Below are 27132 nucleotides of genomic sequence, written 5' to 3' on the forward strand. Positions count from 1 at the left end.
GTGTGCCCAAGTTGGGACCACCACCAGAACATATACTATACTCTGTATAGGGTGTGTGATGGGACTAGTGATAACATAGCTCTGAGGCACCCGTGAGAAATATTCTCAATTTTAGCTAAAAGTTATTAAATTTAAAATTTCACCCTCTCTTCTGTCTCATTATAAGCATTGTTTTAGTTTCTTTTTTGAGACCGCTTTTGGCCTGGAAACAAAGTATTTTGTCATGTCGTAAAAATAACTGCATATATGACATCAGTAGAGAGCAATACAGCTTTCTTGGGATGGAACAGCTGGCCACCAGGTAAGCTCACTTGTTGGTCTCGTAGTGAAAGGAACTCAAATTCCTGTCTCAGGAAATGTCAACTTACTACATGTTATGGATATTCAGGCTTGCTTTAGAATAGTGGAAACCAAGAATGCTAAGTCATTGAATTCCACGTATCTATTATATACAGAATGATTTTACCTATGTATGAGCTATAGACAAAACTGGAAAGAGATATAGCAAAAGCATTACCTCTTGTGTTTTCCCTTTTTGGGGCTTCTAGGTTTGGACGCAAAGGTGTTGTTTAATGTCACCATGTCACTCTTGATTTTACTATTAGACAGTTAAATCTGTAGTTAGAAAACAGTTCCTTGGGGGTTTGATTCTGCTGTGTCTGATGAGAGGGCAGACCTATTTTATCGAGTCTCTTCATCTCCTTTTCTCAGACTATCACTTCTTATTTTCTCTTGGAATTCAGGAAGGTTGCTTTGATCCTGGATATGCAAATGAGTTCAGTGAATTTCACAGCAATCCTGAAGTATCTTAACCTCAGACTAGCATATCTACATTTCCTAAAGCAGTTTCCTCTTAAACCTCTTCTACTGCTAAGTCTTAATTTTTACAGCTTTCTTTAATTACCTCTGTAATAAAAAAGCAGCTTCCTGACATTTGCTTCTAACTTATTTTTTGTCTCCTTTTCTCTCTCTTTTTTAATAGCCACCTGTCCCAACATTTATACATGTGCTGTATTAGATGTTTTAAAATAACAGACATAGAAAAAGGATAAATTTCACAAACTTCTTTCATGTAGGATAGGCTTTTGCTTTTGAATAATAAGAAATAGGCCAAAAATATTACTCCAACAGAAAAGATAGGTGAAAATCAGAAGCCAGAAAAAAAATGAGTAAATTATTTACTGATTAGAAACATATTTCTTAAAATTGTTAACAAAATGCTTTCACTTCACAACTGTTTTTCATGGCCGTCTCTTCACTGAAGTTTTTTCTCAGGGGGGGAAAAGCTTTAGGCAGTTGTGGGAAGTGAATTCAGCATTTCTCCTAGAAATACACACATAAATTTTCATGGAACTGTGTATAAGACCTTCAAAGTTGCTCTATGGCTGAGTCAACCCATTTGAATTGGGATAATTATGCTTTTTATGCACTGGTCTTCCTGGTATAGATATGGATAAAGATGTATAATAAGTAAAATAATTTTAAACTAGGGTTGAATTGCATGAGTTAGAATTATCTTGGCTAAAAATACCTCATACCCTTAGTATTTCCAAAATAAAGAGGTCCAAGCAAAATTTTAACACCTCATTTGGTTTTATACCATATCCAATCTTTAATACATAGTTTTCTGGTGTAATATGAAGCAAAATTGAACTTCACCTGAATTATATATTTATAAAATATCTACTCTTCTGTTTCTTTAATGAAAACCTGTTATTCTGAGTTCACTTTTATCAGCTAGGTAATGTGGTGCCTATGAGTAAATTAATAATAGCAATTTCACATCACCTGTAGAATTTACAATTCCTGAATGTGAGCCAGAAGAGTACAAGAAAACACACTTTAGAAAGGTAACAGCAGAAAACAAAAACTAAAATTGCATTGCCTACAATTCAAAGATAGAGTGATTTTCAGCCACATGGCTCATGTAGTAGTTTACCTATTCAAAGTTTTGTTTTATGAATATATAGTTAATAAACTATGATTTTAAAAATACCATTGAGATGTTTCTCAGAAATCCAAGGGTCTTGGAAAGGATTCTCTATCTTTTGGTCTTCATGATGAGTTTTGTAGGATAAGAGTTTTCATATATCCTCTCTCACGTGTTGAGGATGAATAAGCCAAGTTAATAAAATTACCAGGTAGTGTTGCAACTAAAAAAATATTACACCCATGAAAAGATTCTTGACCTGCGCTTCTATGACTACTCATCATCTGAGATATTTCATTCATCAGTCTGATTCTTGATCCTGCAAATAATTGAGGGTCAATTATGGTTTCCCCAAAGCAAACATATGTGAAAGTGTCAAGTGTCTCTTTTTTTTTTTTTTTTTTTTTTTTGCGGTAGGCGGGCCTCTCACTGTTGTGGCCTCTCCCCTTGCGGAGCACAGGCTCCGGAGCACAGGCTCAGTGGCCATGGCTCACGGGCCTAGCCGCTCTGCGGCATGTGGGATCTTCCCAGACCGGGGCACGAACCCGTGTCCCCTGCATCGGCAGGCGGACTCTCAACCACTGCGCCACCAGGGAAGCCCTCAAGTGTCTCTTTAAGGCTCCTAATTAAAAAGGCCTTTAAAAAAGAATCTGACTAGAAATAATTCCTGCTTTCTCTTCAACAAAGGCTGAGCTTATTTAAATGTGGAAGAACTGTTCTAAGGCTGGTTTTGATTCTGGTTAATTGGTGTGGCCCACCATAAGCTAAAATGGGTCAGCTGTGACCCTGAAATATGGTCGGCTCTGATCATCTCACTGATCAGGTGACAGAGTGAATATTCAAAGAATCCTGAGAACACTGTTCCATCACGTTTGTTAAGGTCAGAAGCAAGTAACCAGAATGAAACAAAATCGGAAGAGAAAATGACTCTGCAGAGTGCTTTACCTGCAGCTTTACCAATGGAAAACCTATAGACCCTGAGATGGCATCTTACAGTAGCAAGAGTAAGGGGCATGGGTTCTAATAACACATGACTAGGAATGGACACTGGACAGCAGCACTTATTTATTTTTAATTTCATTTTATTTTTAATGAAACTGTTTTTAAGAAGCTTATTTGAACTTGATTTATGTTTATGGTAAACAAACTGGTAAATGTGACTGACCTGGCTGGACAAGGATCCAAGTTGCACTCCTGAAGCTTGGGCTTGGGTTTGATGTTCTCGGGATAATAGTGACAGTATTGGTCAGCAACCACTCGGTTACTCCGAAGATCGTAACACTCAGCCGATGTCAGCTGGTAACCTGCAGTATCAAACCATTCAGGCAAATTTCAATGCACACATCAATGCAATATATACCCTTAGGCTTTTTTGGCCATCTCATATTAATGAAAATTCTTCCCCAATGCTCCAGACATTTCCAGGACCAAACACAGATAAATGGAAGGCTTGTTAATTTTCGCAGGCCTCAAAAACTGTGTTTTTCCACTCAAATTTTAATAATTAAATTATACCATAGGGCTTGAACTACATAAGAGCATAGCTAGATTATAAGACTGTCGTAAGTACTATTCTTATTAATTTCTTTTGTATAATCTAAAAGTCTAACACAGAATTCTGTATCCAAAAAAGGTCATCAGTGTTTATTTACTAACCACCTCATGCAAGGATGCAAAAGTGCCTCCCTCATACCTGGAGCCTCAGTGAGAATAAACTCCCAAATTAAAAAAAATAACCCCCAACACCACTCCTCTTGGTCAGTGGGTGACCATGGGACATGACATAGGATCGGGTACTGCTAGCTGCCTGGAAATTTTTTTTTTTCTTCTTTGCCTAAATTCAACCTGAATGGGTTAAGCTGAGTAAATGGATGACTAATACCTCAATAGTAGCCATCATAAATCTCAAGTTTCCCTACCAATTAAAAAAATACCTCCTACTGTTCAATTTTTGTTTCAAAGTCCTTTATCATTTCTCTTTAATTCTCTAGCTAATATTTCTTGATTTCCATGCACAAATTTCCACTCTTTAGAGAATCCTCTTTATTTATTTATTTATTTAAAAATAGTGTTGCTGAGTAATACTTAATTCTACTCATAGTATGTTTTACCTTTCCTACCTACCTCTTTCTTGTCCTGTGGATTTCTGGTGGGATGGTGATGAGGACTTAGATTCTTGGGGTGAAAAATAAATGTATATAGAGTATTTTTTAAAAATTAGGCCTTTTGTATCATTCTAACCCTAATCAACTCCAAAATAGCTTCCCCATGGGCAGTGGTTGAATATTGTTATTGTTAAATAAGTGTTAGAAAGTCAGATTTAGAGTCGTTAAAAGTCCTGCAAAAGATTTTAGGAAATCAGAAGGAGGCTTCTAAACCAGATTTCCTGACTTGAAGCTGTGTTCTCAGACCACCCACAAAAATTAATTGTTCACTAAAGACCTAAAAAAAGATCTTTTAACAATTTTACTGTAAAGATGAAAAGCATGGAAAGTAATGGCTAAGAACACATGTTCCATTTAATTTTTTGTCTTATAAGAAAAGCAAAAAGCAAAATGATATTTTACATAAGTAAACATGCTTTTGTTTTTCAATTACATTATACTTAAAGCAGATAATTTGATGACAAGCTAATTATTTTATAAATTTCCAGAAAATAATTTATAGTCAAGGACAGAATTTATCAGGTAGTAAAATGTGGGCACAGGCAGTAAGTAAACACTAAATGTGAGATTATGATTTTTAAAAATTGTAATTTGTCAGCTAAAAATGTGGCTGGGAAGCTCTTCCAGTGTGTGTGAAATGAAAACTTAAAACACAAATGAAATAAAGGACCAAAATGGTCAGATAATTGTGTTTTCTAAAGTTTCACAGGGTATTTGGAGTAGCAATTCTTTACACTTAGCGAAATGCTCAGCTAGTTGAATGTGGAACCAGAAACATATAAAGGAATTTAAAGATCATTTCTTCAGCAATTTTCCAACTGTGGTCCATGAAACGTGCGGAAGGCTGGTTTCTACATCTTTCAGGTCTTCACTCTGAACAGTGTTCCTTTATCTGGCTCCCTAGTAAGATTTCCTTGGAAGAAAGCGTTTGATAGCTCAGCACATTTGAGAACTACTGATGGTTCTAATTCTTCACTTAGATGTGAGGAAAATAAAGCCCAAAGAGGTTGGTTTGTATATGAATCTAACATTAATTGCCTTATTGTATAGCAAGCCATTATCAACGTTACTGAAATTATATGCCAACAGCAGCTCTGTGTGAAACTGACGCAGCAGGCCTATTATTGAATTGCTACTTCTCACAGAACATGTTTTTTACTTAAAAAGAAAAGACAAAAAAAATACTTCCTTAGATTTCTTTTTTCGAAACTGCTTCCTGTGTTAGTCATTAATAGGTGTATCAAAACAACATATTCCCATAAATATCAAAGTAATTGGCACTTTATTTTTAAGGAAAGTAATTTTCCATTCAGCACAGATAGAGCAACTGGAAACACTATTTTACTGAAATGCTTAAAATGTTGAATTAATCGTTATGTAACAACCAAGTGAAAGCACTTATTTTTGACTAAGTGCTTTTAAGGTAAAATTGAACAATGCTCTATAGAACCTCCTTTTCAACGGTTTGTTCACATTATGCAGACACAGGTAACACAGCTGAAGATGAATTATGTCATATATTCTTATTGTTTTATGAAAATTAATGGATAATCATTTGACTCCATTTTGAGGTAATATCCTTCTTTTCTCTTATCAAAATAATATAGTGATACCTATGTGGTTTCTCTTATCAAAATAATATAGTGATACCTATGTGGATTAGCTAAAGTGAGCCAATTAACAGGCTTCCATGAAGCTGGAGCTACAATTTATTTCATGTGCTCATTTTTAAAGGAATATACATAAAATTTACACCCATTAAATTACCAAAACTTTAAAAAAAGTGATAGTCCACAAATACTGGCTCAGTTAGCAACGAAACTAAAATATTCATAGACTGCTTATTACCCTTCTGGAAAGAATTTTGGTAATATATGCCAATAGCCACAAAATTTCTGAAACTCACTCTTGCGAATTTAGTCCAAGGAAATAATTTGAAAGGAGAAAAATACTTAGGTATTAAGTTATTCATTACATTATAATAGAGGAGTTTAAATGAACTTAATGATCTTCTAGAGGGATATGGTTAAATAAATTCTTATAAAATAATTCATGGAAATTATTCTGTAGCCATTGTAGTAATTATTAAAGGTGCGGGGGACGTTTTCCAGTAACACAAAATGCTGTTCGTGTTACAGACATGATGGAGCAGAGATGGGAATTCATTTGGTGACTTTTCAGGAGAGATGTGTTTTAATGTATAAATAAGTCAAGTGGCATTCTTTTTACTGTATGGATGACAAGGTAGAGCCGACAAATAACTGAGCCTAAGTGTATGGTGCAGTGATTTTTTTTTCTGGTAATAAACTGTTTTCTTTAATTAATCTCTGATTCTTCTTGGATACATCATGCTATGTAGAAGGCCTGATAAACACTCTTCACTCGATTCCTTAATAGATAAGTTCATTCAACCAGAGTAGTTTGTTCTCAAATGAATAGAATCACCTCTAGACCAAGCTGTTGCGTGGGTATGACACAGCTTGTCCTGGACTTCCATGAATCCAGGAAAGGAGGAAAGACCATTTCCTCTGATGGGGCTCTACAGACAGAAAACGTTCATGGGGCATCTACACTGAGGTATCTGCCTTACAGGAAGGCTTCAGGATTTGGCCTCACTAAGAAAGAATCTGATGCACCCAGCAATTCCATACGCTGAAGTGACTATTTTTATCACAGCTGAGTCTTCCCTCAGAGACGCCAAGAGCTCCTAGACTAAGTGAGCACCATTACCTCCTCCACAGGTTGCTGAGCAAGGGAAGAAATCCGTCTCCCTCCATCGGTGGATGATAGGCTGATAGAAGATGAACTGGACTGTACTGTCTGCGGGCCCCGAGTTGCGGATCTGCAGGAGACAATGGCAAAGCAGAGGAACTAATGTGACAGAGGGGTGCCCTCTGGGCTCCTTGCAGCTTGGACAAGGATGTGTGGTAGTAATGATGGCCTCAGGCTGTGTCCAGGACAGCACTGGGAGAGAAGGGGCAATGGCAGTATCACCCATCTTACCATCTAACCAGCAAATGGTCCTGGCATAAACCATCACTATCATCACCTTCTCAGTTCTGTTGCCACAGAACAAGGAATGGCAACGTCTCAACTTGTGATGCTAGCAGGACTGTATACCAAGCCACTTATTCCATTCCCTTACCCTCTTTTATTTCCAACCTCTCTGGTATGACAGGTAAAATTATATGGATTTTTCAATGTAGGTTCAGAAATAGACAGCTTGTTCTAAGAAAATTATAAATGCAATACGCTGCAAAAAAATTAAAGGTACTGTCATTGGTTAAGAGAAATAAAGAATTAAATAGCCCTTCCCACTCAGAGACATACTTGGAGATTCCTGGCAATTCAGTGATTCATATATCTTAATGTGCAAAGTTACCAATGGGAAGCTCGCTAAAATGCAAATTCGTGGGTTCCAGCCCAGAGATCCAGGCAATTCAAATGTAGACAGTCCAAAAATCAAATGTTGAAAAACACCAAGTTACATTATAAAAGCATTTACTTCAAATAAAACATGTGTTTATGGAAATTATAGCTCCTTTGTTTTTTAAAAGGGAGGAATGTGAGGCAATAATTCTTTAATAGTTTAAAAGTACAAGATTGAGGAAACAAACTCAACCTGAAAGAGAAGGAAAAGTATCCAACAGGAAAAATGCCTTGCTTTTACAAAGACAGAATGACGTCATACAACATTTAGACAGTTGGACGAGGGCAAGGCTCGGGCTATTTATTATACTAAAGGAAGTTCCATGGACAATTCCAACTCCATCACAGCAAGTACAGAAGCAACAGTCAGCAGAGTCATGTGGCCTAAGTCTTTGTTAATGTTTTCAAGCCTTAACACTGTTCCAACTGTCCTTTATCTAGAAGAAATTGATGGATTTGGGCTTCAGATTTTTTTTTTAAAGATAGCCTTTTTTTTTTTTTGCTACTGAGTTTAAAAACTGGATTAAATACCTAGGGTGCAGAGGGAAATAGGAAAACCGAAGAAACAAGGAACAGGTGCTAAACCCTAGCTCAGTTTTTGGCATTTGGACAAGAATATGAAATGTTCCTCAGAAAATCTGGAAGTGCTGCAAAGGAGAAAGAAGAGAAAAAAGCTACAGAATATCTCATATTATGCTAGGATTCTGACCCACGGAGCATCCAGGTCTTTCCTAATTAGAATAAACAGTGATACAATTCCCTACTTTAAAGCAACAACAGCTGAAGCAATACAGTGTCTTTCACAAAAGGGGAGCATGGCCTACAGATTAATATTTCTCAGTCCTATGTGTCAGATACAGGATATCTAATTGCTTGCTTAGGGAGGTAGTATTAATCATATTCTTTGGAAAGCTTTTTTTTTTTTTTTTTTTTTTTTTTTTAAGCTCACAAAAGCCGATAGCTCTTTTGGGATGTGTGATTATCATACTGGAAAGCTATTAGAAGAGGACTCTCATTTGAACACAAGCTCCATAAAAAATAAAAAGACCAGAAAATTTGTTTAGATCTGGAGAGAGAGATTATTTTGCAAAGGTCCCTTTCGGGATGCTAGAAATTAAACTAAGTCCTAAGAAAGCGTGTGTGTGTTGTGGGGGCGGGGGCGGGAATCAAAATGAGGAGGATATAACATCCAAATACTTGGAGAAACCTTGTTCTAGAATATCTACAGTGTCCGGGCTTACCTTCTGGCATGCTTAAAGAGCCAAAAAATGGAGCAGGTCCTTTTTTGAGCTCCCTGGGAATTACCAATAAAACCACCACATGCCCAAAGAGAAAGGCACGAATGTCAAGGAGTTTTAGCATCAAGAGGGAGTGTTAGTAAATACCATGTTGAAGGAAAGAATACAAGCAGCTTAGAAAGAATATTGTCCTCAGTGAGTTCAATGAAATGATGCACAATGACCACAAATGCAGGGACTCTATGCCTAGATTTGAAAAGAGATTGGAAAGAACACGGACATCTTATTTCAAACAGATGAAACCAATTATGGTGTATCCAAATCTCTGATCTCATAATCTTGCTTGGTTCCTTCCGCCCTGAAAGCACTCCTGCTTCTCCCTTCTCAATAGTTGCCTTCTTTTAATAAGAACAGCTACAACTACCACAACAACCAGTACTTACTACATTCCTACCGTGTGCAGGGAACATTTTATTTATATTAAATTGAATCTTAAAACTACTTTGCATTATCGTCCACATTTACATTACAATGAAAAAAATGAGGCTCACAGAGGCTAAGTGACTAGCTCAAGGCAACACAGCAAGGAAACAGCAGAGCAGGGATTTGAATGCAGGTCTGCCTGTCTCTAGAGCTGCCATTCTAGGTACTAAGCAATCCTATCAGTGTTGTGAAGCTATAGACATTTATCTTTAGTGGTATCCTTGTAACTCTTCTCAGTATCTTCTTAATTTTACATTAACATTTCAGAGTAGAAAAAATATTAAAAAAAAAAAAAAAAAGAAGAGGCTAACTGGATGCCTAACTTTGATGGCCTAAATTGTTGCTTACAGAGATGAACCACCATGTTCCTTTTTCCTGGTTTTATTAATTCTGGGCTGCTGGGACTCTTTTTATCATTAGGTCTGGAGCTTCATAAACCCTAAATCCTCAGACATCAGGTTTTGGTTCTCAAATGTACATTGAAAGCTTCAGTTTGACACATTAGAATTTTGTTTTAGGGAACTAAACCATCTGGCATATGTAATTTTGACCTCTTCAAGTTAATAAGGAAAAAGAATGTTCCGAACCAAGTTTTTCTTCCTATAATTATAATGGTTCAGTGTTTCTAACTCAATATACTGACTTCTCACATTGAAAGTAAAAGAGAAGACAAAGCTGGTCACTTTCCGTAACAGTTGATCACGCTGTCATGGTAGAGAACTGCAGGGTGTACAAATGTGTGCTTGGATAACTGGTAAGTTTTAAGTCCACGTAAAATCAAAGGAATCAAGGAGAGATTTCAAACTCACAAAAGACATCAAGCACACATAGGCTCTTGCAGTTGAAGCACTATGAAATGCCACATTTTCCTTCTCAGTGGGAAAAAGGGTAACTTGTGAGCCTTGGGATGTTCGCCAACTAGGTTCCTTTCTCTTTCGAATGTCGTAGAAACTTTCGCCCCAGAAGGACTGGCAGGGGAGCGGGCAGGCAGGGTTCTCTCACCCGCCTCGCCGGCAGTTAAGTTGCTGCTCTGGCATGAGGAGAGGTGGACAAAAGGGAGCTGTGGGCAGACCTACCACTGTGAGTCACTGAGCTGGGACCCCCGGACCCACAATGGTATTCAACTTGGTCACCTGCTCTTAGGGCAGCCAGGGATGTCATGACTTGGGAAGGCTTGGAAATGGTGGAAATAAATCAGTATGCCTGCTAGGGAGGGAATAAAATGGAAAAGAGGGGAATCTGTTTATTAAATGCCTCAGTCTCCTATATTTTAATTTGGGGCTGTTCTGGTGGCAGATGGTGATATAGCAAATCCTCAAAAAAACTGTAAAAATATTTTAAAATGCTTTTGTGGGTTTTGAAGAATACGCAACAATAATCAGATCTTTCTTATTAGCATTTAGGTGGTTACATATACTTAATATTGATACAGTTGTTATTCTCTTGCCTTTCTCTTCCTTATTCTGTAAACTCCACGAAGGCAAGTATCACTTATCTTGCTTATTGCTCTTTCTTCAGCATCATCTACAATGTTTAGCACATAGTAGGTATCCAAACAACTGAATAAATGAATGCATGAATGAAAAAAACAAATGAATTATTTACTGACCACGGTCCTTTCAAGCACTTTTGGAATTGCAAACTATTATTTGTGACAAATTCTTGGAAGTGTTATCTTTTTATATACATCTTGCAGTTTTCTTGAAGATGTTAATAATCATTTCTTGTTGACAAAATTGATTATGTTGATAAATTTTATGAAAAGACGCAGTATTGTTACAACACAGCCCTCACCCAAAAGTACATTTCACCCTCCTTTGAAGGTTATCTCTTTAGGCAGGATAGTGTAGCGGAAAGGGCTTATAAAAATGCTAGTTATTATTGGAATAAAACCTAGATTTAAATTTTCTACTGTGTTAACAGTTGGAAATGCTAAGATTAGAGGTTATTCAGTAAAAATAATGAAAAAAAAATTGGTAGCACCCAACTTTACTTTTACACTTCCTATAGAGTTTTCCAGTCCTCCTAAAATGCCAGACCTCAATATTGGGAGATACAGCAGTTCAGCTCATAGGCCCTTGGCTCAGGGTTGCATGAGAGATGTTGGTTATGGATTTACTGCCCAAAGCCCTTGCGTACGGCAGTAGATCAGGGATGCTTCTTTGGAAATAATGAGTGTAATGTTGGCTAAGGAACAAAGAGGTGGAAGCAATGTGTCAGGACGAAGATGCTAGGCAGGGCAAACTAGAGTCTACTGGATATGTTACAGGGAAGAACAAAATCTGACTACATGTTGGATCTGTTTCTTTTACTTTAACCTTTGCTTCCCGTTGCTTTTGCTCACGAAAAGAATACTGCCTGTACATAATGGCCTGCCTCGGGGAACCCTGCCCCTCTGCCTGAATGTTAAACCAAAGTGCCTTTGTTCAGGGAAACATCCTGACCCTGTCTACCTGTGAATGGCTGCAAGAAAGAAGGAATTAACACATCCCCTCCCCGAGGCAAGGAATTAACACATCCCCTCCCCGAGGCTGGCCATTCCAGGAGATATTTGCAAAATATATGGCCTTTTTACTTTACTTCCCCGCCTCCTACTCCTCTCTGTTCTATAAAAGAAACTGGCATCCAGACCCCCATAAGATGGTTCTTCAGAGACACTAGTCTGCCATCTTCTCTGTCTGCCGGCCACCTCGTCTCCCGATTTATTGGCCTGTTGTGTGGCGAACAGAGTGAGCTTAGACTCAGTAAGAGAAGGACTGTCTCAGTGCTGCGATGCAGGAGGGCAGAAAAGAAATGAGCGGAGTGGAGCCAGCGGGGCTAGGATTGGGCAGGGGCCTGCCTCTCTCAGCATCACAGAAAGGTGAGGGGTTGGTTCTCTGACTCTGTATCTTAAACCTAGCTGTTGCACTGGTAGAACAATGTGGGAAGCCCAACAAGAAATGCAGGGTATTGTAATCAGCTCAGTTCTAAACTCTTGGAATCGATTAGCATAAAGGAGCATATTTATTGGGGGAATGAAATCACTATTTATTACATGCTTCTTTTTTTCCTATAGTTAATTTAGACTTTTCCACTCTAGAATGTCTGGCTTACAACAATGATTTTCCCTTTGTATGAACATAGGTTGACCAGTATGGGGTCCATCTAGAGACAGGCTGGGTGGCACAGTGGAATCAACTGGGAATTAAACATTTGCCAAAGCTCAGCCTCCACCAGAGAAAAGAATCGATGATTTCAATCCTACCTGAGATTCACAGGATGCCCAAGTCTCACAAAGTGTGTCTTCATCACATTAGCTTGTAGCAAGTATCTATAGCTTTTACTATCCATTTTAATTTGGTACTTAATGATATGCACCACTATTTCAAAATTTCCTATTCAGTGTTTTATCTGTCAAATGGCATTATGAGCTAGGAGAGGGCAGATACCATATTTCGAAATCAATCTGCCCCTCGCATGAAAGCATCTCCTGAAAGAAGAATATACATGGAAGTTCTATAAACTTACTTGATGAAGTGAACTCTCATAACTTTGCATGTGTGATTTCTGTCCAGGGGCCCCTCCTATTGTGTCCCCTTTAATAAAAACAATTCTGGGGGGTGCTGAATTATGTACAGGGTAATGCTCAAGGCTGTCCAGAAAGAAATATGAAGGCATCATCTCTGCCTAATGCCCTAACTTTGCGAATAGAAACCACCAGCTTTCTATTCCTTAGAGTACTTAGGCAAAAATTGGGATAATGCCTATCTTCCTAACCAAATTCCCCAACTATGGAAGTGTAATGCATTTAGAAAATTATCCTCTGTAGGAAATAACTGTTCTCTGATTGTCAGTGCATGAATTGTGAATCAGTGTTCTTAGCTCTGAATACACTGATGGTTTACTATTATGCTGTGTATTTCTGCTACTTGGGTGGCTTAGGTAGTCAGCAATCACTTTTCTCTCCAGCTAGTATGGCTTTCTTAAATTTTAAAAATGGGCACAAACTGAGTATGTATAATATACCTTAGCTGCTTTCACAAGTAGAGCTAAGTTCAATGTTCTAATAAAGACTGGACTATGACCAAAAAAACCCCTCTTCTAATCTGGGAAGGTCCTTATCTTTCACTGAGTCTGTAGCTTCAGAAAAGATGCATATGGCTTGGTAAGGAAAGAAGAGTGCGCTAAGCCAGACAATCATCTAGCCAATAGCTAATCACCCCTAACAATTAATGTGATTATAGGTGTCACAGCCAGGCTATGCCCACCTCTATGTGTCTTATGGCTATACCTGCCAAACTGTTCCTGGGTGTACCACTTGTAAATCAATTCAGCCTCTGACTGTCTTCAGAGAAGCAGTTTTCTGCCATTGTGTAGACAGAGTATCGTGATAAGTCTGACTGGAAGTTAAAGCATTTGAAAAAGATGGAAAGGAAGTCACTTGGTTCTGTTTGCTTTTATACACACTATCTCATTCAATTCCTTACAAAGGCTCTATGGGGGGAGATTTTATTACCATTTTTCAAATGAGTAAATAGGCTCAAGGAGGTAAAACAACATACTCAAGGTCACACTCCCAGTAAGCAGGAGAATATACAAAATTCTAGAGTGCTTATCCTTTTTACTCCTCTACACTAGCATTGCCAAAAATGTATAGCCAGTGTATGAAGTACAAATTTTTGGAAGACATGCTCCCCTAGGAGGTAAGATGAGCGTTTAGTCCATTTTTAAAGGCGGCCAGAAAAAGAGATTCCAAAAATAATTTTGGAACCAGTAGTTATAAGAATTCTCACTGTGAGGAAATCTTCCTTACGTGCAAAAAAGTCTTTTCCTTTTAAATAAACAAAAATGGTACTTTGGCAATAAACTTCCAAGGAGATGTTGATAAATGACCATTTTGATTCCTATGTATTTCATTTAGAAAGGAAGTTGTTACTTAAATTAATGTATAATGCAAAAGAGATTATACTTTGAATGACACTGAAAACTGAATTACAAACTATGTGTATAACTTCTAAGCACCTAAATCATGAAAGACGGCAAACAAGCAAATGGTAATCTTTCATTTTCAGCTATTTCCTGGGGAAAATTAAGGGAGAAAATGTTGCTTTATTATAAATCACTGGCAAAAAAGGTAATTTTCTTCTTTTTCCCTGTATCTCCTTACATTATCTGGCTCATTTTCAAGTTTGAGTAAAAGTATTTAAAAATTATATAATCTATTTTAGAATAACTTTACATTTATTTGATCCCGATATTTTCTAATGAAACCTTAATCTCCTCTCATTTGCAACCTGAAGCTAGGTCACCAAAGAGGATATAATGCAAAAGACAGTAAAATGATAGCTCAGCCTGTTTCTGAAAGAAGACACTTACAGGTGCTAAGAATCTAGGAAAGCATCAAAAAGTTCCTCAAAGTTCATTTTTCCTTTAATATGTATATTTATACATAGAAGAAAAAATACCCTCTTAGAAGCAACACAGAATACTAAAAAGAGTTTTGAGCCAGAAGTAGAGACATGATCTTTGGTCCTGGCTTGTCACTGGTGTGAGCTAGAGCACATCACTCAACTTCCCTCAGATTCAGTGTCCTTTCAGGAAGGATAAAGATGTCATATCTGTCCCACTTCAGCAACTGCCATGTGGTAAAAGTCCCTTATTCATCCAGCACTTGTCGGGTTTTTATGGAGATATGAAGACAGATATGATTCTGCCCCTGCCGTTGAGGAACACGAAGAGGGGAGATGTGACAGAAACTGGAATTTGAGGTCAAGTCACAGCATGCTTCTGGAAGGAGAAAGTCCTGAAGTACAAGTAGGAGTTAGTGAAGAAAATGGGGGAAGAAAAGATAAGAGCATCGCAGACAGAGGACACAGCATTACGCAAAGGTAATGCACTATGAGAGCGCAAGATGTTGGGGGGCTTGCCAGTCATTCAGTTGATTGAAACAGGAGAGGAAAAGGCAAAGCTGAGGTTGGAAAGGTAGACAGAATCCAGATTATTGAGAGTAACAGATGCTGGGCTATGGATTTGCATTTTAATCCCAAAGCAATGAGTGGAGGTGAGGGGCAACACAGGAGCATGAATAGGGGAAACTCACTCTGGTTTTTGGAAAACTCACTCTGAAGGTAACATGGACAATGGGTCTGAGGCTGGGAAGCTAATTCAGAGCCCATCACATTAGTTCAGGTGAGAAATCCAAAGACCTAAACTAAGACAGTGGTGGTAAGGATGGAGAAGAAAGAAGAGTCTTCAGAGATGGTATGGAGGTAGAGCTGACAAAGTTTAATGTCTAACTAGGGGTGTATAGGAGAAGGGAATTGGTGTGAATCAGAGGTTTCTGACTTGGCTGGGTAAATAGTGTATTGTTCCACAAGATAAGAATTAAAGAAGATAAAGTAGGTTTCTGGGGCTAGACAAGTTTTGGACACCTTGAGCTCACTGTACCTGTGGGTGATGTGCAGAAGGCAGCTGGACATATGAAATGCATTTGACAATTCTGTGAACTGTTCAAATGTGGACGATATTATTGAAATCAATTCTATATTTTCAGTATGTGTATTAACTCTAGCAAAGTTACCAGGGAAATTAGTAAAAGTGGTTTATTCTAAGGGCTTCAAGAAATTAAGGCATCTCTCATTCTTTTACTCTATTTGTTTGTTCAACTGAAATTATTTAACTACCTACCACATCACTTCTATTGGGAACTATCTCTGGTGGTTTGTGGCTTCTTGTTCACGGTCATGTAACTGGCATCTGGACTGGATTAAAGGGGCTACCATGCAGATGGAGACAGAGGACAGACTCTGGAACCCTTCTTCCATGCAGCCTCACTGCCTATCACATTTCCAACATGCATCCTTACTTCCAGCTGCCATGGGGTCATCAAGCCTTAGCTTAAATCAAATGTCCTCTGGCTCCAGATCCCATGATGAGAAATTTATGGAGTCCTGGACACATTACAAGTTCTACAGCTTCACAGCTGAAATCCTTCAGGTCCTTCTGACCTACTGAAGGCAAAAATATGCTTTATTTTTACTGGGATTCCCAAACAGTCTTCTAGTGTGTACATTTTTCCAACAGAACATGTATGTTGCTTCCAGCAATGTGTTTTATATTACCTTGAAGAGTAGGGAGGCTCTGACAGAAAGAAACAACTTGGTATTGCTGCCAGTACAAGAGGGAAAAAAACCTTGCAACTGGAAGCATGATCAAGCCTATGGATCATTAATTAGTCTTTCTCTTTGACAGCAGATACCTTATGTGAGTCAATGACTGTATCCTAAGTTCTTTTAAAAAACAGTTTATATCCCTCAACTAATGACATGTTGGCTTTTTGAGTGGGGTCTTTTTATTAACTTATACACAGACAAATATATATATATATATATATATATATATATATATATATATTCCTAGAACCTTAAAATTTTTGCGTGTTCTTATAAAGTCTAGGATGTAGCTCAACACCCTTGAATTAAACATTTCCTGGATAACAAGCTTTCCAAATCTATGTCAAAACCTAAAGTCCCTCTCTCTTCAGGGGATTATAAGTAACACCAGTTCAGAGGTAGCTCGAAAACAAGGTACCTAAATGTGCTTACCTTGACAATGAAATCTGCTGTAAGTGGTCCAGCCATTCTCAGTATCTCTTTGTCTGGAAATTTTTGGAAGTCCACACTAGAATTGTCCACAAGAAAGATGCCTGTAGAGCTGAGACTATTTTCACCTTTAGCCCCCTGGAGGGTTTTGGTTTCCAGATCTACATAATCAAACACATGAAGAAGAGAGAAAGATGTTCCCAGGGCTACCACAGACCACATGCAAGCACATCTCATGCAAAAGAACTATGTCAGGGAGAAGTATTATTCTTTATATGGCTGACATAATTGAAATGTGATAAAAACAAAATATATGGGTACCTCTGGATCACAGAGGAATTTATGCAGCAAATGAAGTTATTTTAAAACTCATTAGCCAAGCATTCAGGGCTCCCTGTCAAGAAATCTTTGATTACCTGGATGACTTCCTTTGGGTACCTTACTTTACCACAATCCTATTCTTTTGACTAAACCATCTCCCATACATATCTTATTGATTTCAGGCTTTATGGCCCTCCGTCTAGAATACCCTGAAGTTACCCTTTTGCTCTATGAGGCCCAGGGTGCCTCTCTGAGTTCCTTCAGCACTCATTGTGAGACTTGATAATCATGTATTACTTTGTATTTATTTATACTTCCTGGTTACTTACTGAATTGTGCTATTGCTCAAAATAAAGAAACTATAGTGACTTAAGGACAGGGAACTATCCTCTTTACTTCTCTTGCTTTTTAAAATCCTTTTTATTACTTCACTCAGTCTTATATACATATATGATATTTCACAAGAACTCAAGACAGAGAGAGGAACTTGATTCCTGGAGCATTCCGATCTGAATTTGCCCAATGACAAAGCCTAGGAAGCATCTTTTGTTTTACGAAATCAGAACATGCTGAGGATGAGGGTAATTATGATATATATATTTCAAAGTAGGTTAAGTTCTCATGTGATTGAGTATTTTAGAATAATTGCCTCCTGAGTGATGAAAGACGGATAGACTAAGTCTAACGATGGTTTGAAAAACTTGCACAAGGACCCTTGGTTTTGGCAGGGGTTCTTTAGCAGAAAGATGGGGTGCCTGGGTAGGGATCTGGGTCTCCTACCCACATTCAATCAGAATGACTCCCCTCTTATGTGTTTTACAGATTGAGGTTTTGGGGTTAAGGACAATTTTAAGGTCTCTGGAGGCACTAAGGTACCTAATGTATTTGCACTAAATTATTCTAGATGTTGTCTACTTCAAGTTCTCTACTAGAAGGAATACCAACAGGTAGAAAATGCTGGTGTCCAATTAAATGCCCATGCCCCTCAGATGAAGTCGTGTAGCCTTTCTCTGGGAGTAGGTCTGGCTTTCCTCCCCTGTCCCAGGGCTGAGAGGACCTCACAGAATAAAAGGCACATCGAGAGAACGCTGGAGTGGGAGAACCACAGTGGTTGTCATCAGAGGAAAGCAGCAGCATCTCTGTATCTCCTTCCTCTAGCCTTCACTCCTCGAGCTGCCTTCCATGTATTTGCACTCATTTGTGGAAGTATCTCCAGGACATAAATTAACTTAGTTTTGGAAAACTCTTGGAGGTCTAAGCCTGAGCATCTGATTCAATTTTATCACCAGGCTTCCCAGAAGTACCTCCCAGGTACTTCTGATTAAAGATGAGCTGGACCTGTACAGATGGTCTACTCTTCTCGTTTGGCCCTCCTTAACTCTTGCTGAGGTTGGTCCCATACTGGGCCAGCTTCTGGGAGTGAAGGGTAAAAGGGTTGCCAGAGAAACAAGGCATCATTTATTTACACATTCATTTTGCTGGGTTATATTCCAAATACAAAAACAAAATAGAAAAAAAAAAGAAACTTCCTTGGCTATACAAATGTTACCAACAGTATGCCTTTTGAAGGAAAAAGCAGATTCCATTTTGCTTTTAATCATTTATGACTATCATCTGACACTTTACCTATCAAATCCTTAGAGCAATTACACCAAACAAGGCCAATTCTTCAGCTTCTCAGTGATCGCCTAATTAGGAAGTCCAGGAGGCTAGACTAATTCATTTATAAAAATGAATTTTCCTCTTACACCTCTTCCCTTGGGTTCTTTCTTTTGCAATGAGGAGTAAGTCACCCACTTGGTGATGCATTAGTCTGGATGTTTTATTTTAGCCTCTCACTGCGCAGAAAAATACTGTTTCTGACTGAGGTTGTTACACCAGCAGTTAATTCTGTCTAATTCTTAAGAGGAAAAACAAATCATTTGAATGGTAACAGTGTACACACATATATCATCCTTTGACACATGAACAATATATTTTGGGGGGATGTTCAGGGTTAGAAAAGCACTTGGATCCATATAAGGTGATTTCTCAGCATCTTTTGACCTTGCTGAACTGTACTTTACTTATTCCTTTATGTCACATGAACTCTCAAAGCCCACCTTTCCCATGAAATGTACTTATTTCTATATTTAGAAAGGCTTCTGTAGGCTATCTGAACTTTCACAGGCTCCAATTTGTCTCCCTCCAGTTTGTCTTTTTGGAATGATTTCATTTATAATCCAATTGCCAAAAGATAATGCGTGCCACCTAAATTGGCTTCTTAGGCATGTGTGTGGGAGGGAAGAGAAAGCAGAAGATGATAGATGGCTTTGGAGGAACCTAGGAAAAATCATAGCGGAGGAGATCAGAAATGCTCAAGGGACCAACTGAAGTGAAGTCTTTCAGTGAAAGTGAATTTTTCAGAAAAAGTTAACATATCCTCTCCTGGTTTATAGTCTATAATTTTCTGCTTGTAATTTACAGGTCTACATCTAAACAGCACTGCATGGTAATAAAAAAAAAAAAAGATGTGGCTATGTACTGCTAGCTTGCCATGACTGAAGATCAATTCTTGCACAAACTCTGGTGGGACCATGCTACCATTTGATCTTTGGGGTTACGGTTACCCTTCAATCTTGAATTCCAAAAGCTATCTTCAAGACATTAGAGTCTTGCATTATCTTTACTACATGGGATGCTTAACTAGACCACATGGTTCTCTTCAAATGCCACAGGGTTAAGGCTGTTTGGAGTTTCTGTGTTCCCCTGAATTGATAAAGTAATGGAGCCTAAGAGTAGGGATTAAAAGAGAAAGAATGAAGGAGAGGGAAGGAAGGTTGAAAAGAAGAAGAAAAAAGAAAGAGGTGAGGCAAGGAAAAGATTGAGAATGACTGGAGAGGAAGAAGAGAGAGAATGAGAAATAATATTCACAAAATCATAAACATGTGCTTAACTCATCAACACCCTATTGGAAACATCAATTTTGTATCTTTCAGGATGACTCGCTGGAGGTAATTACCACATACGTCTCTGCTGTCTCCTAGGCAACCAAAAGATAAACAGAAGCATTCAAAATACCATATTATGATAGAGGATTAAGATTTGTATTTCTAAATCTTAATCTTTTCTGGGAACAAAAAATAAATAATAACAACTAAAATTACCAATACCCAAAGGACAACAAGTGAGTTTACTTACACAAGTGGTCAGGTCCTTTTAAGACAAGGCGAATATGTCTGCTTCCATAGGGAATAGCAACCACTGTGTCGTCCACTAGAGAGAAATGAAGCAGAGTCTTAAAGCACATAATTTTATACAAAATTACTGATTGTCACCTATATAAACACACCGATTTACATACACCCCCAAAAGATAATCTTTTAAAAAAGTGTTTACAATGTGAACACCAATATGTGGGAATCAAAATTTCCACTTTCTTCAAAATAAAATATGCTGAAAAAGCTAGTCACTGGATAACTCATGGGGGATCTGGCCTTTGAAAAAATACATGAATTTTGATACATTAAAAATGAATTTGGGCTTCCCTGGTGGCGCAGTGGTTGGGAGTCCGCCTGCTGATACAGGGGACGTGGGTTCGTGCCTCAGTCCGGGAAAATCCCACATGCCACGGAGTGGCTGGGCCCGTGAGCCATGGCCACTGAGTCTGCGTGTCCGGAGTCTGCGCAACGGGAGAGGCCACAACAGTGAGAGGCCCGCGTACCGCAAAAAAAAAAAAAAAAAGAATTTGGAAGTGTTCATTTCTGATTTTAAAACCCGGTCTTAAATCCTCAGATTTCTCTAGACTGGAAAAACTGTGTAGAATTACAAAAAGAAAATAACTTTTAATGCTCAAAGAAGGACTTTATTGTAAAAAAATCCGGATTTCTCTCTAGCAAAGTAACTGTCTTGGATGAGTAGGACAGTTAAGAATAGAAGACAACCTTTGGCCCTGCCAAGACCGCGCCCTGCCCAATTTCAGATACTCAGACTCCAACTTTACTTTCACCTCTGTTGGTGGACCCAAAAGATAGGCATGTCTAAAATATCTTGAGGAGGACTTTCAAGATGGTGGAGGAGTAAGATGTATAGAGATCACCTTCCTCCCCACAAATACATCAAAAATACATCTACATGTGGAAAAACTCCTACAGAACACCTACTGAATGTGAGCAGAAGACCTCAGACTTCCCAAAAGGGTCTTGGTGCTCTGACCAGGTGTCAGCTCTGAGCCTCTGAGGTGGGAGAGCTGAGGTCAGGACATTGGATGACCAGAGACCTCCCAGCCCCATGTAATATCCCTCAGTGAGAGCTCTCCCAGAGATCTCTGTCTCAATGCTAAGACGCAGCTCCACTCAATGACCAGCAAGCTCCAGTGCTGGACACCCCATGCCAAACAACTAGCAAGACAGGAACACAACCACACCCATTAGCAGAGAGGCTGCCTAAAATCATAATAACTTCACAGACACCCAAAACACACCACTGAACATGGTCCTGCCCACCAGAAAGACAAGACCCAGCCTCATTTACCAGAACACAGGAACCAGTGCCCTCCACCAGGAAGCCTACACAACTCACTGAACCAACCTTACCTACTGGGGGCAGACACCCCAAACAATGGAAATTATGAACCTGCAGCCTGCAAAAAGGAGACCGCAAACAGTAACAGTAAGTTGAGCAAAATAAGAAGACAGAGAAATATGCAGCAGATGAAGGAGCAAAGTAAAACCCACCAGAGCAAACAAATGAAAAGGAAATAGGCAGTCTACCTGAAAGAGAATTCACAGTAATGATAGTAAAGATGATTCAAAATCTTGGAAAGAGAATGGAGAAAATACAAGAAATGTTTAACAAGGACCTAGAAGAAATAAAGAGCAAACAAACAATGATGAACAACAAAATAAATGAAATTAAAAATTCTCTAGAAGGAATCAAGAGCAGAATAACTAAGGCAGGAGAACGAATAAGTGACCTGGAAGATGAAGAGTGGAAATAACAACCACAGAGCAGAATAAAGAAAAAACAATGAAAAAACTTGAGGGTAGTCTCAGAGACCTCTGGGACAACATTAAACATACCAACATTCGAATTACAGGGGTTCTAGAGAAGAAGTGAAAAAGAAAGCGTCTGAGAAAATATTTGAAGAGATTATAGTTGAAAACTTCCAAACGGGAAAGGAAATAGCCAATCAAGTCCAGGAAGCACAGAGAGGCCCATACATGATAAATCCAAGGAGAAACATGCCAAGACACATATTAATCAAACTATCAAAAATTAAATACAAAGAAAAAATATTAAAAGCAGCAAGGGAAAAGCAACAAATAACATACAAGGGAATCTTAAGGGGATTCAGCTTAACAGTTGGTCTTTCAGCAGAAACTCTGCAAGCCAGAAGGGAGTGGCAGGACGTATTTAAAGTGATGAAAGGGAAAATCCTACAACCAAGATTACTCTACCCAGCAAAGATCTCATTCAGATTCGACGGAGAAATTAAAACCTTTACAGACAAGAAAAAGCTAAGAGAAGTCAGCACCACCAAACCAGCTTTACAACAAATGCTAAAGGAACTTCTCTAGGCAGGAAACACAGGAGTGGGAAAAGACCTACAATAACAAACCCAAACAATTGGGAAAATGGTAATAGGAACATATTGATAATTACCTTAAATGTAAATGGATTAAATGCTCCAACCAAAAGACACAGACTGGCTGAATAGATATAAAAACAAGACCCGTATATATGCTGTCTACAAGAGACCCACTGCAGACCCAGGGACACATGCAGACTGAAAGTCAGGGGATGGAAAAAGATATTCCATGCAAATGGAAAATGAAAGAAAGCTGAAGCAGTAATTCCCATATCAAACAAAATAGACTTTAAAATAAAGACTATTACAAGAGACAAAGAAGGGCACGACATAATGATCAAGGGATCAACCCAAGAAGAAGATATAACGATTGTAAATATTTATACACTCAACATAGGAGCACCTCAATGCATAAGGCAAATGCAAACAGCCATAAAAGGGGAAATCGACAGTAACACAATCATAATGGTGTTCTTGAACACCCCACTTTCACCAATGGACAGATCATCAATGAAAAAAAATAAGGAAACACAAGCTTTAAATGATACATTAAACAAGATGGACTTAATTGATGTTTATAGGACATTCCATCCAAAAACAGCAGAATACACTATCTTCTCGAGTGCTCATGGAACATTCTCCAGCATAGATCATATCTTGGGTCACAAATCAAGCCTCAGTAAATTTAAGAAAATTGAAATCATATCAAGTATCTTTTCTGACCACAATGCTATGAGACTAGATATCAATTACAGGAAAAAAATCTCTAAAAAATACAAACACATGGAGGCTAAACAATATGACACTAAATAACCAAGAGATCACTGAAGAAATCAAAGTGGAAATCAAAACATACCTAGAAACAAATGACAATGAAAACACGATGACGAAAAACCTAAGGGAGGCAGCAAAAGCAGTTCTAAGAGGGAAGTTTATAGCTATACAAGCCTACCTCAAGAAACAAGAAACAAGAAAAATCTGAAATAAACAACCTAACCTAATACCTAAAGCAATTAGAGAAAGAGCAACAAAAAAACACCCCAAAGTCAGCAGAAGGAAAGAAAACATAAAAATCAGATCAGAAGTAAATGAAAAAGAAACGAAGGAAATCATAGCAAAGACCAATAAAACTAAAAGCTGGTTCTTTGAGAAGATAAACAAAATTGATAAACCATTAGCCAGACCCATCAGGAAAAAAAGAGAGAAAACTCAAATCCATAGAATTAGAAATGCAAAAGGAGAAGTAACAACTGACACTGCAGAAATATAAAGGATCATGAGAGATTACTACAAGCAACTCTATGCCAATAAAATGGACAACCTGGAAGAAATGGACAAATTCTTAGAAAAGCACAACCTTCTGAGACTGAACCAGGAAGAAATAGGAAATATAAACAGACTAATCACAAGCGCTAAAATTGAAACTGTGATTAAAAATCTTCCAACAAACAAAAGCCCAGTACCAGAGAGTTTCACAGGCAAATTCTATCAAACATTTAGAGAAGAGCTAACACCTATCCTTCTCAAACTCTTCCAAAATATAGCAGAGGGAGGAACACTCTCAAACTCATTTTACGAGGCCACCATTACCCTAATACCAAAACCAGACAAAGATGTCACAAAAAAAGAAAACTACAACAAATATCACTGATAAACATAGATACAAAAATCCTCAACAAAATACTAGCAAACAGAATCCAACAGCACATAAAAAGGATCATACACCATGATCACGTGGGGTTTATCCCAGGAATGCAAGGATTCTTCATCATATGCAAATCAATCAATGTGATACACCATATTAACAAACTGAAGGAGAAAAACCACATGATCATCTCAATAGATGCAGGAAAAGCTTTTGACAAAATTCAACACCCACTTATGATAAAAACCCTCCAGAAAGCAGGCATACAGGGAACTTACCTGAATATGATAAAGGCCATATATGACAAACCCACAGCCAACATCATTCTCAATGGAAAAACTGAAACCATTTGCACTAAGATCAGGAACAAGACAAGGGTGCTCACTCTCACCACTATTATTCAACATGGTTTTGGAAGTTTTAGCCACAGCAATCAGAGAAGAAAAAGAAATAAAAGGAATCCAAATCAGAAAAAAAGAAGCAAACCTGCCACTGTTTGCAGATGACATGACACTATACAGAGAGAATCCTAAAGATGCTACCAGAAAACTACTAGAGCTAATCAATGAATTTGGTAGAGTAGCAGGATACAAAATTAATGCACAGAACTCTCTTGCATTCCTATACACTGATGATGAAAAATCTGAAAGAGAAATTAAACACTCCCATTTACCATTGCAACAAAAAGAATAAAACACCCAGGAATAAACCTACCTAAGGAGACAAAAGACCTGTATGCAGAAAAGTATAAGACACCGATGAAAGAAATGAAAGATGATACAAACAGATGGAGAGATATACCATGTCTTTGGATTGGAAGAATCAACATTGTGAAAATGACTATACTACCCAAAGCAATCTACAGATTCAATGCCATCCCTATCAAACCACCACTGGCATTTTTCACAGAACTAGAACAAAAAATTTCACAACCTGTATGGAAACACAAAAGACCCTGAAGAGCCAAAGCAATCTTGAGAAAAAAACAGAACTGGAGGAATCAGGCTCCTGGACTTCAGACTATACTACAGAGCTACAGTAATCAAGACAGTATGGTAGTGAAACAAGGACACAAATATAGATCAATGGAACAGGATAGAAAGCTCAGAGATAAACCCACGCACATATGGTCACCTTATCTTTAATAAAGGAGGGAGAATACACAATGGAGAAAAGACAGCTCTTCCATTGTGGTGCTGGGAAAACTGGACAGCTAGATGTAAAAGAATGAAATTAGAACACTCCCTAACACCATACACAAAAATAAACTGAAAATGGATTAAAGACCTAAACGTAAGGCCAGACACTATAAAACTCTTAGAAGAAAACACAGGCAGAACACTCTATGACATGAATTACAGCAAGATCTTTTTTGACCTGCCTCCTAGAGAAATGGAAATAAAAATAAACAAATGGGACCTAATGAACGTTAAAACCTTTTGCACAGCAAAGGGAATCATCAACAAGATGAAAAGACAACCCTCAGAATGGAAGAAAATATTTCCAAAGGAAGCAACTGACAAAGGATTAATCTCCAAAATATACAAGCAGCTCATGTAGCTCAATATCAAAAAAAAAAAAAAAAAAAACAACCCAATCCAAAAATGGGCAGAAGACCTAAATAGACATTTCTCCAAAGAAGATATAGAAATTGCCAACAAACACGTGAAAGGATGCTTAACATCACTAATCATTAGAGAAATGCAAATCAAAACTGCAATGAGGTACCACCTCACACCCGTCAGAATGGCCATCATCAAAAAATCTACACACAATAAATGCTGGAGAGGGTGTGGAGAAAAGGGAACCCTCTTGCACTGTTGGTGGGAATGTAAATTGATACAGCCACTATGGAGAACAGTATAGAGGTTCCTTAAAAAAGTAAAAATAGAACTACCATACGACCCAGCAATCCCTCTACTGGGCATATACCCTGAGAAAAGCATAATTTAAGAAGAGTCATGTTCCACAATATTCACTGCAGCTCTATTTACAATAGCCAGCACATGGAAGCAACCTAAGTGTCCATCGACAGATGAATGGATAAAGAAGATGTGGCACATATATACAATGGAATGTTACTCAGCCATAAAAAAAACGAAATTGAGTTATTTATAGTGAGGCGGGTGGACCTAGAGTCTGTCATACAGAGTGAAGTAAGTCAGAAAGAGAAAAACAAATACCGTATGCTAACACATATATATGGAATCTAAAAAAAAAAAAAAAAAGGTTGTGAAGAACCTAGGGGCAGGACAGGAATAAAGACGCAGATGCAGAGAATGGACTTGAGGACACGGGGAGGGTGAAGTGTAAGCTGGGACGAAGTGAGAGAGTGGCATGGACATATATACACTACCAAATGTTAAATAGATAGCTAGTGGGAAGCAGCCACATAGCACAGGGAGATTAGCCTGGTGCTTTGTGACCACGTAGAGGGGTGGGATAGGGAGAATGGGAGAGAGACGCAAGAGGTGGGGGATATGGGGATATATGTATATGTATAGCTGATTCACTTTGTTATACATCAGAAACTAACACAACATTTTAAAGCAATTATTCTCCAATAAAGATGTTAAAAAAAAAAGAATAGAAGAGAATATATTTGTATTTTTTAAACTTTCTAGGGCAGAAATCATGCATTTCACTTCTTTAATATACTTTAAACCAGTGGTCCTGAACCTTTTGGGCACCAAGGACCGGTTTCATGGAAGACAATTTTTCCATGGCCGGGCACTGGGAGGGGAGAAAGGTTTAAGCAGTAATGTGAGCGAT

The 27132-nt window shown here is 38.2% G+C and overlaps 1 protein-coding gene across 2 annotated transcripts in view; it reads right to left on the minus strand.

The window, feature by feature from the left end:
* The window catches only part of ADAMTSL1 (ADAMTS like 1), a gene marked incomplete at both ends in the record, with an annotated part of 469161 nt that overhangs the window by 275038 nt on the left and 166991 nt on the right, over positions 1–27132 (minus strand). For both annotated transcript variants that reach the window (XM_079706140.1, XM_079706139.1), the window contains 4 exons: positions 3096–3234; positions 6826–6937; positions 16829–16986; positions 20327–20401. In XM_079706140.1, coding sequence (XP_079562266.1) covers positions 3096–3234; positions 6826–6937; positions 16829–16986; positions 20327–20401 — 484 coding nt within the window. The remainder of the gene's footprint in view (positions 1–3095; positions 3235–6825; positions 6938–16828; positions 16987–20326; positions 20402–27132) is intronic.

This window comes from Hyperoodon ampullatus (assembly GCF_949752795.1).
Source record: "Hyperoodon ampullatus genome assembly, chromosome: 6".
NCBI lineage: Eukaryota > Metazoa > Chordata > Mammalia > Artiodactyla > Ziphiidae > Hyperoodon > Hyperoodon ampullatus.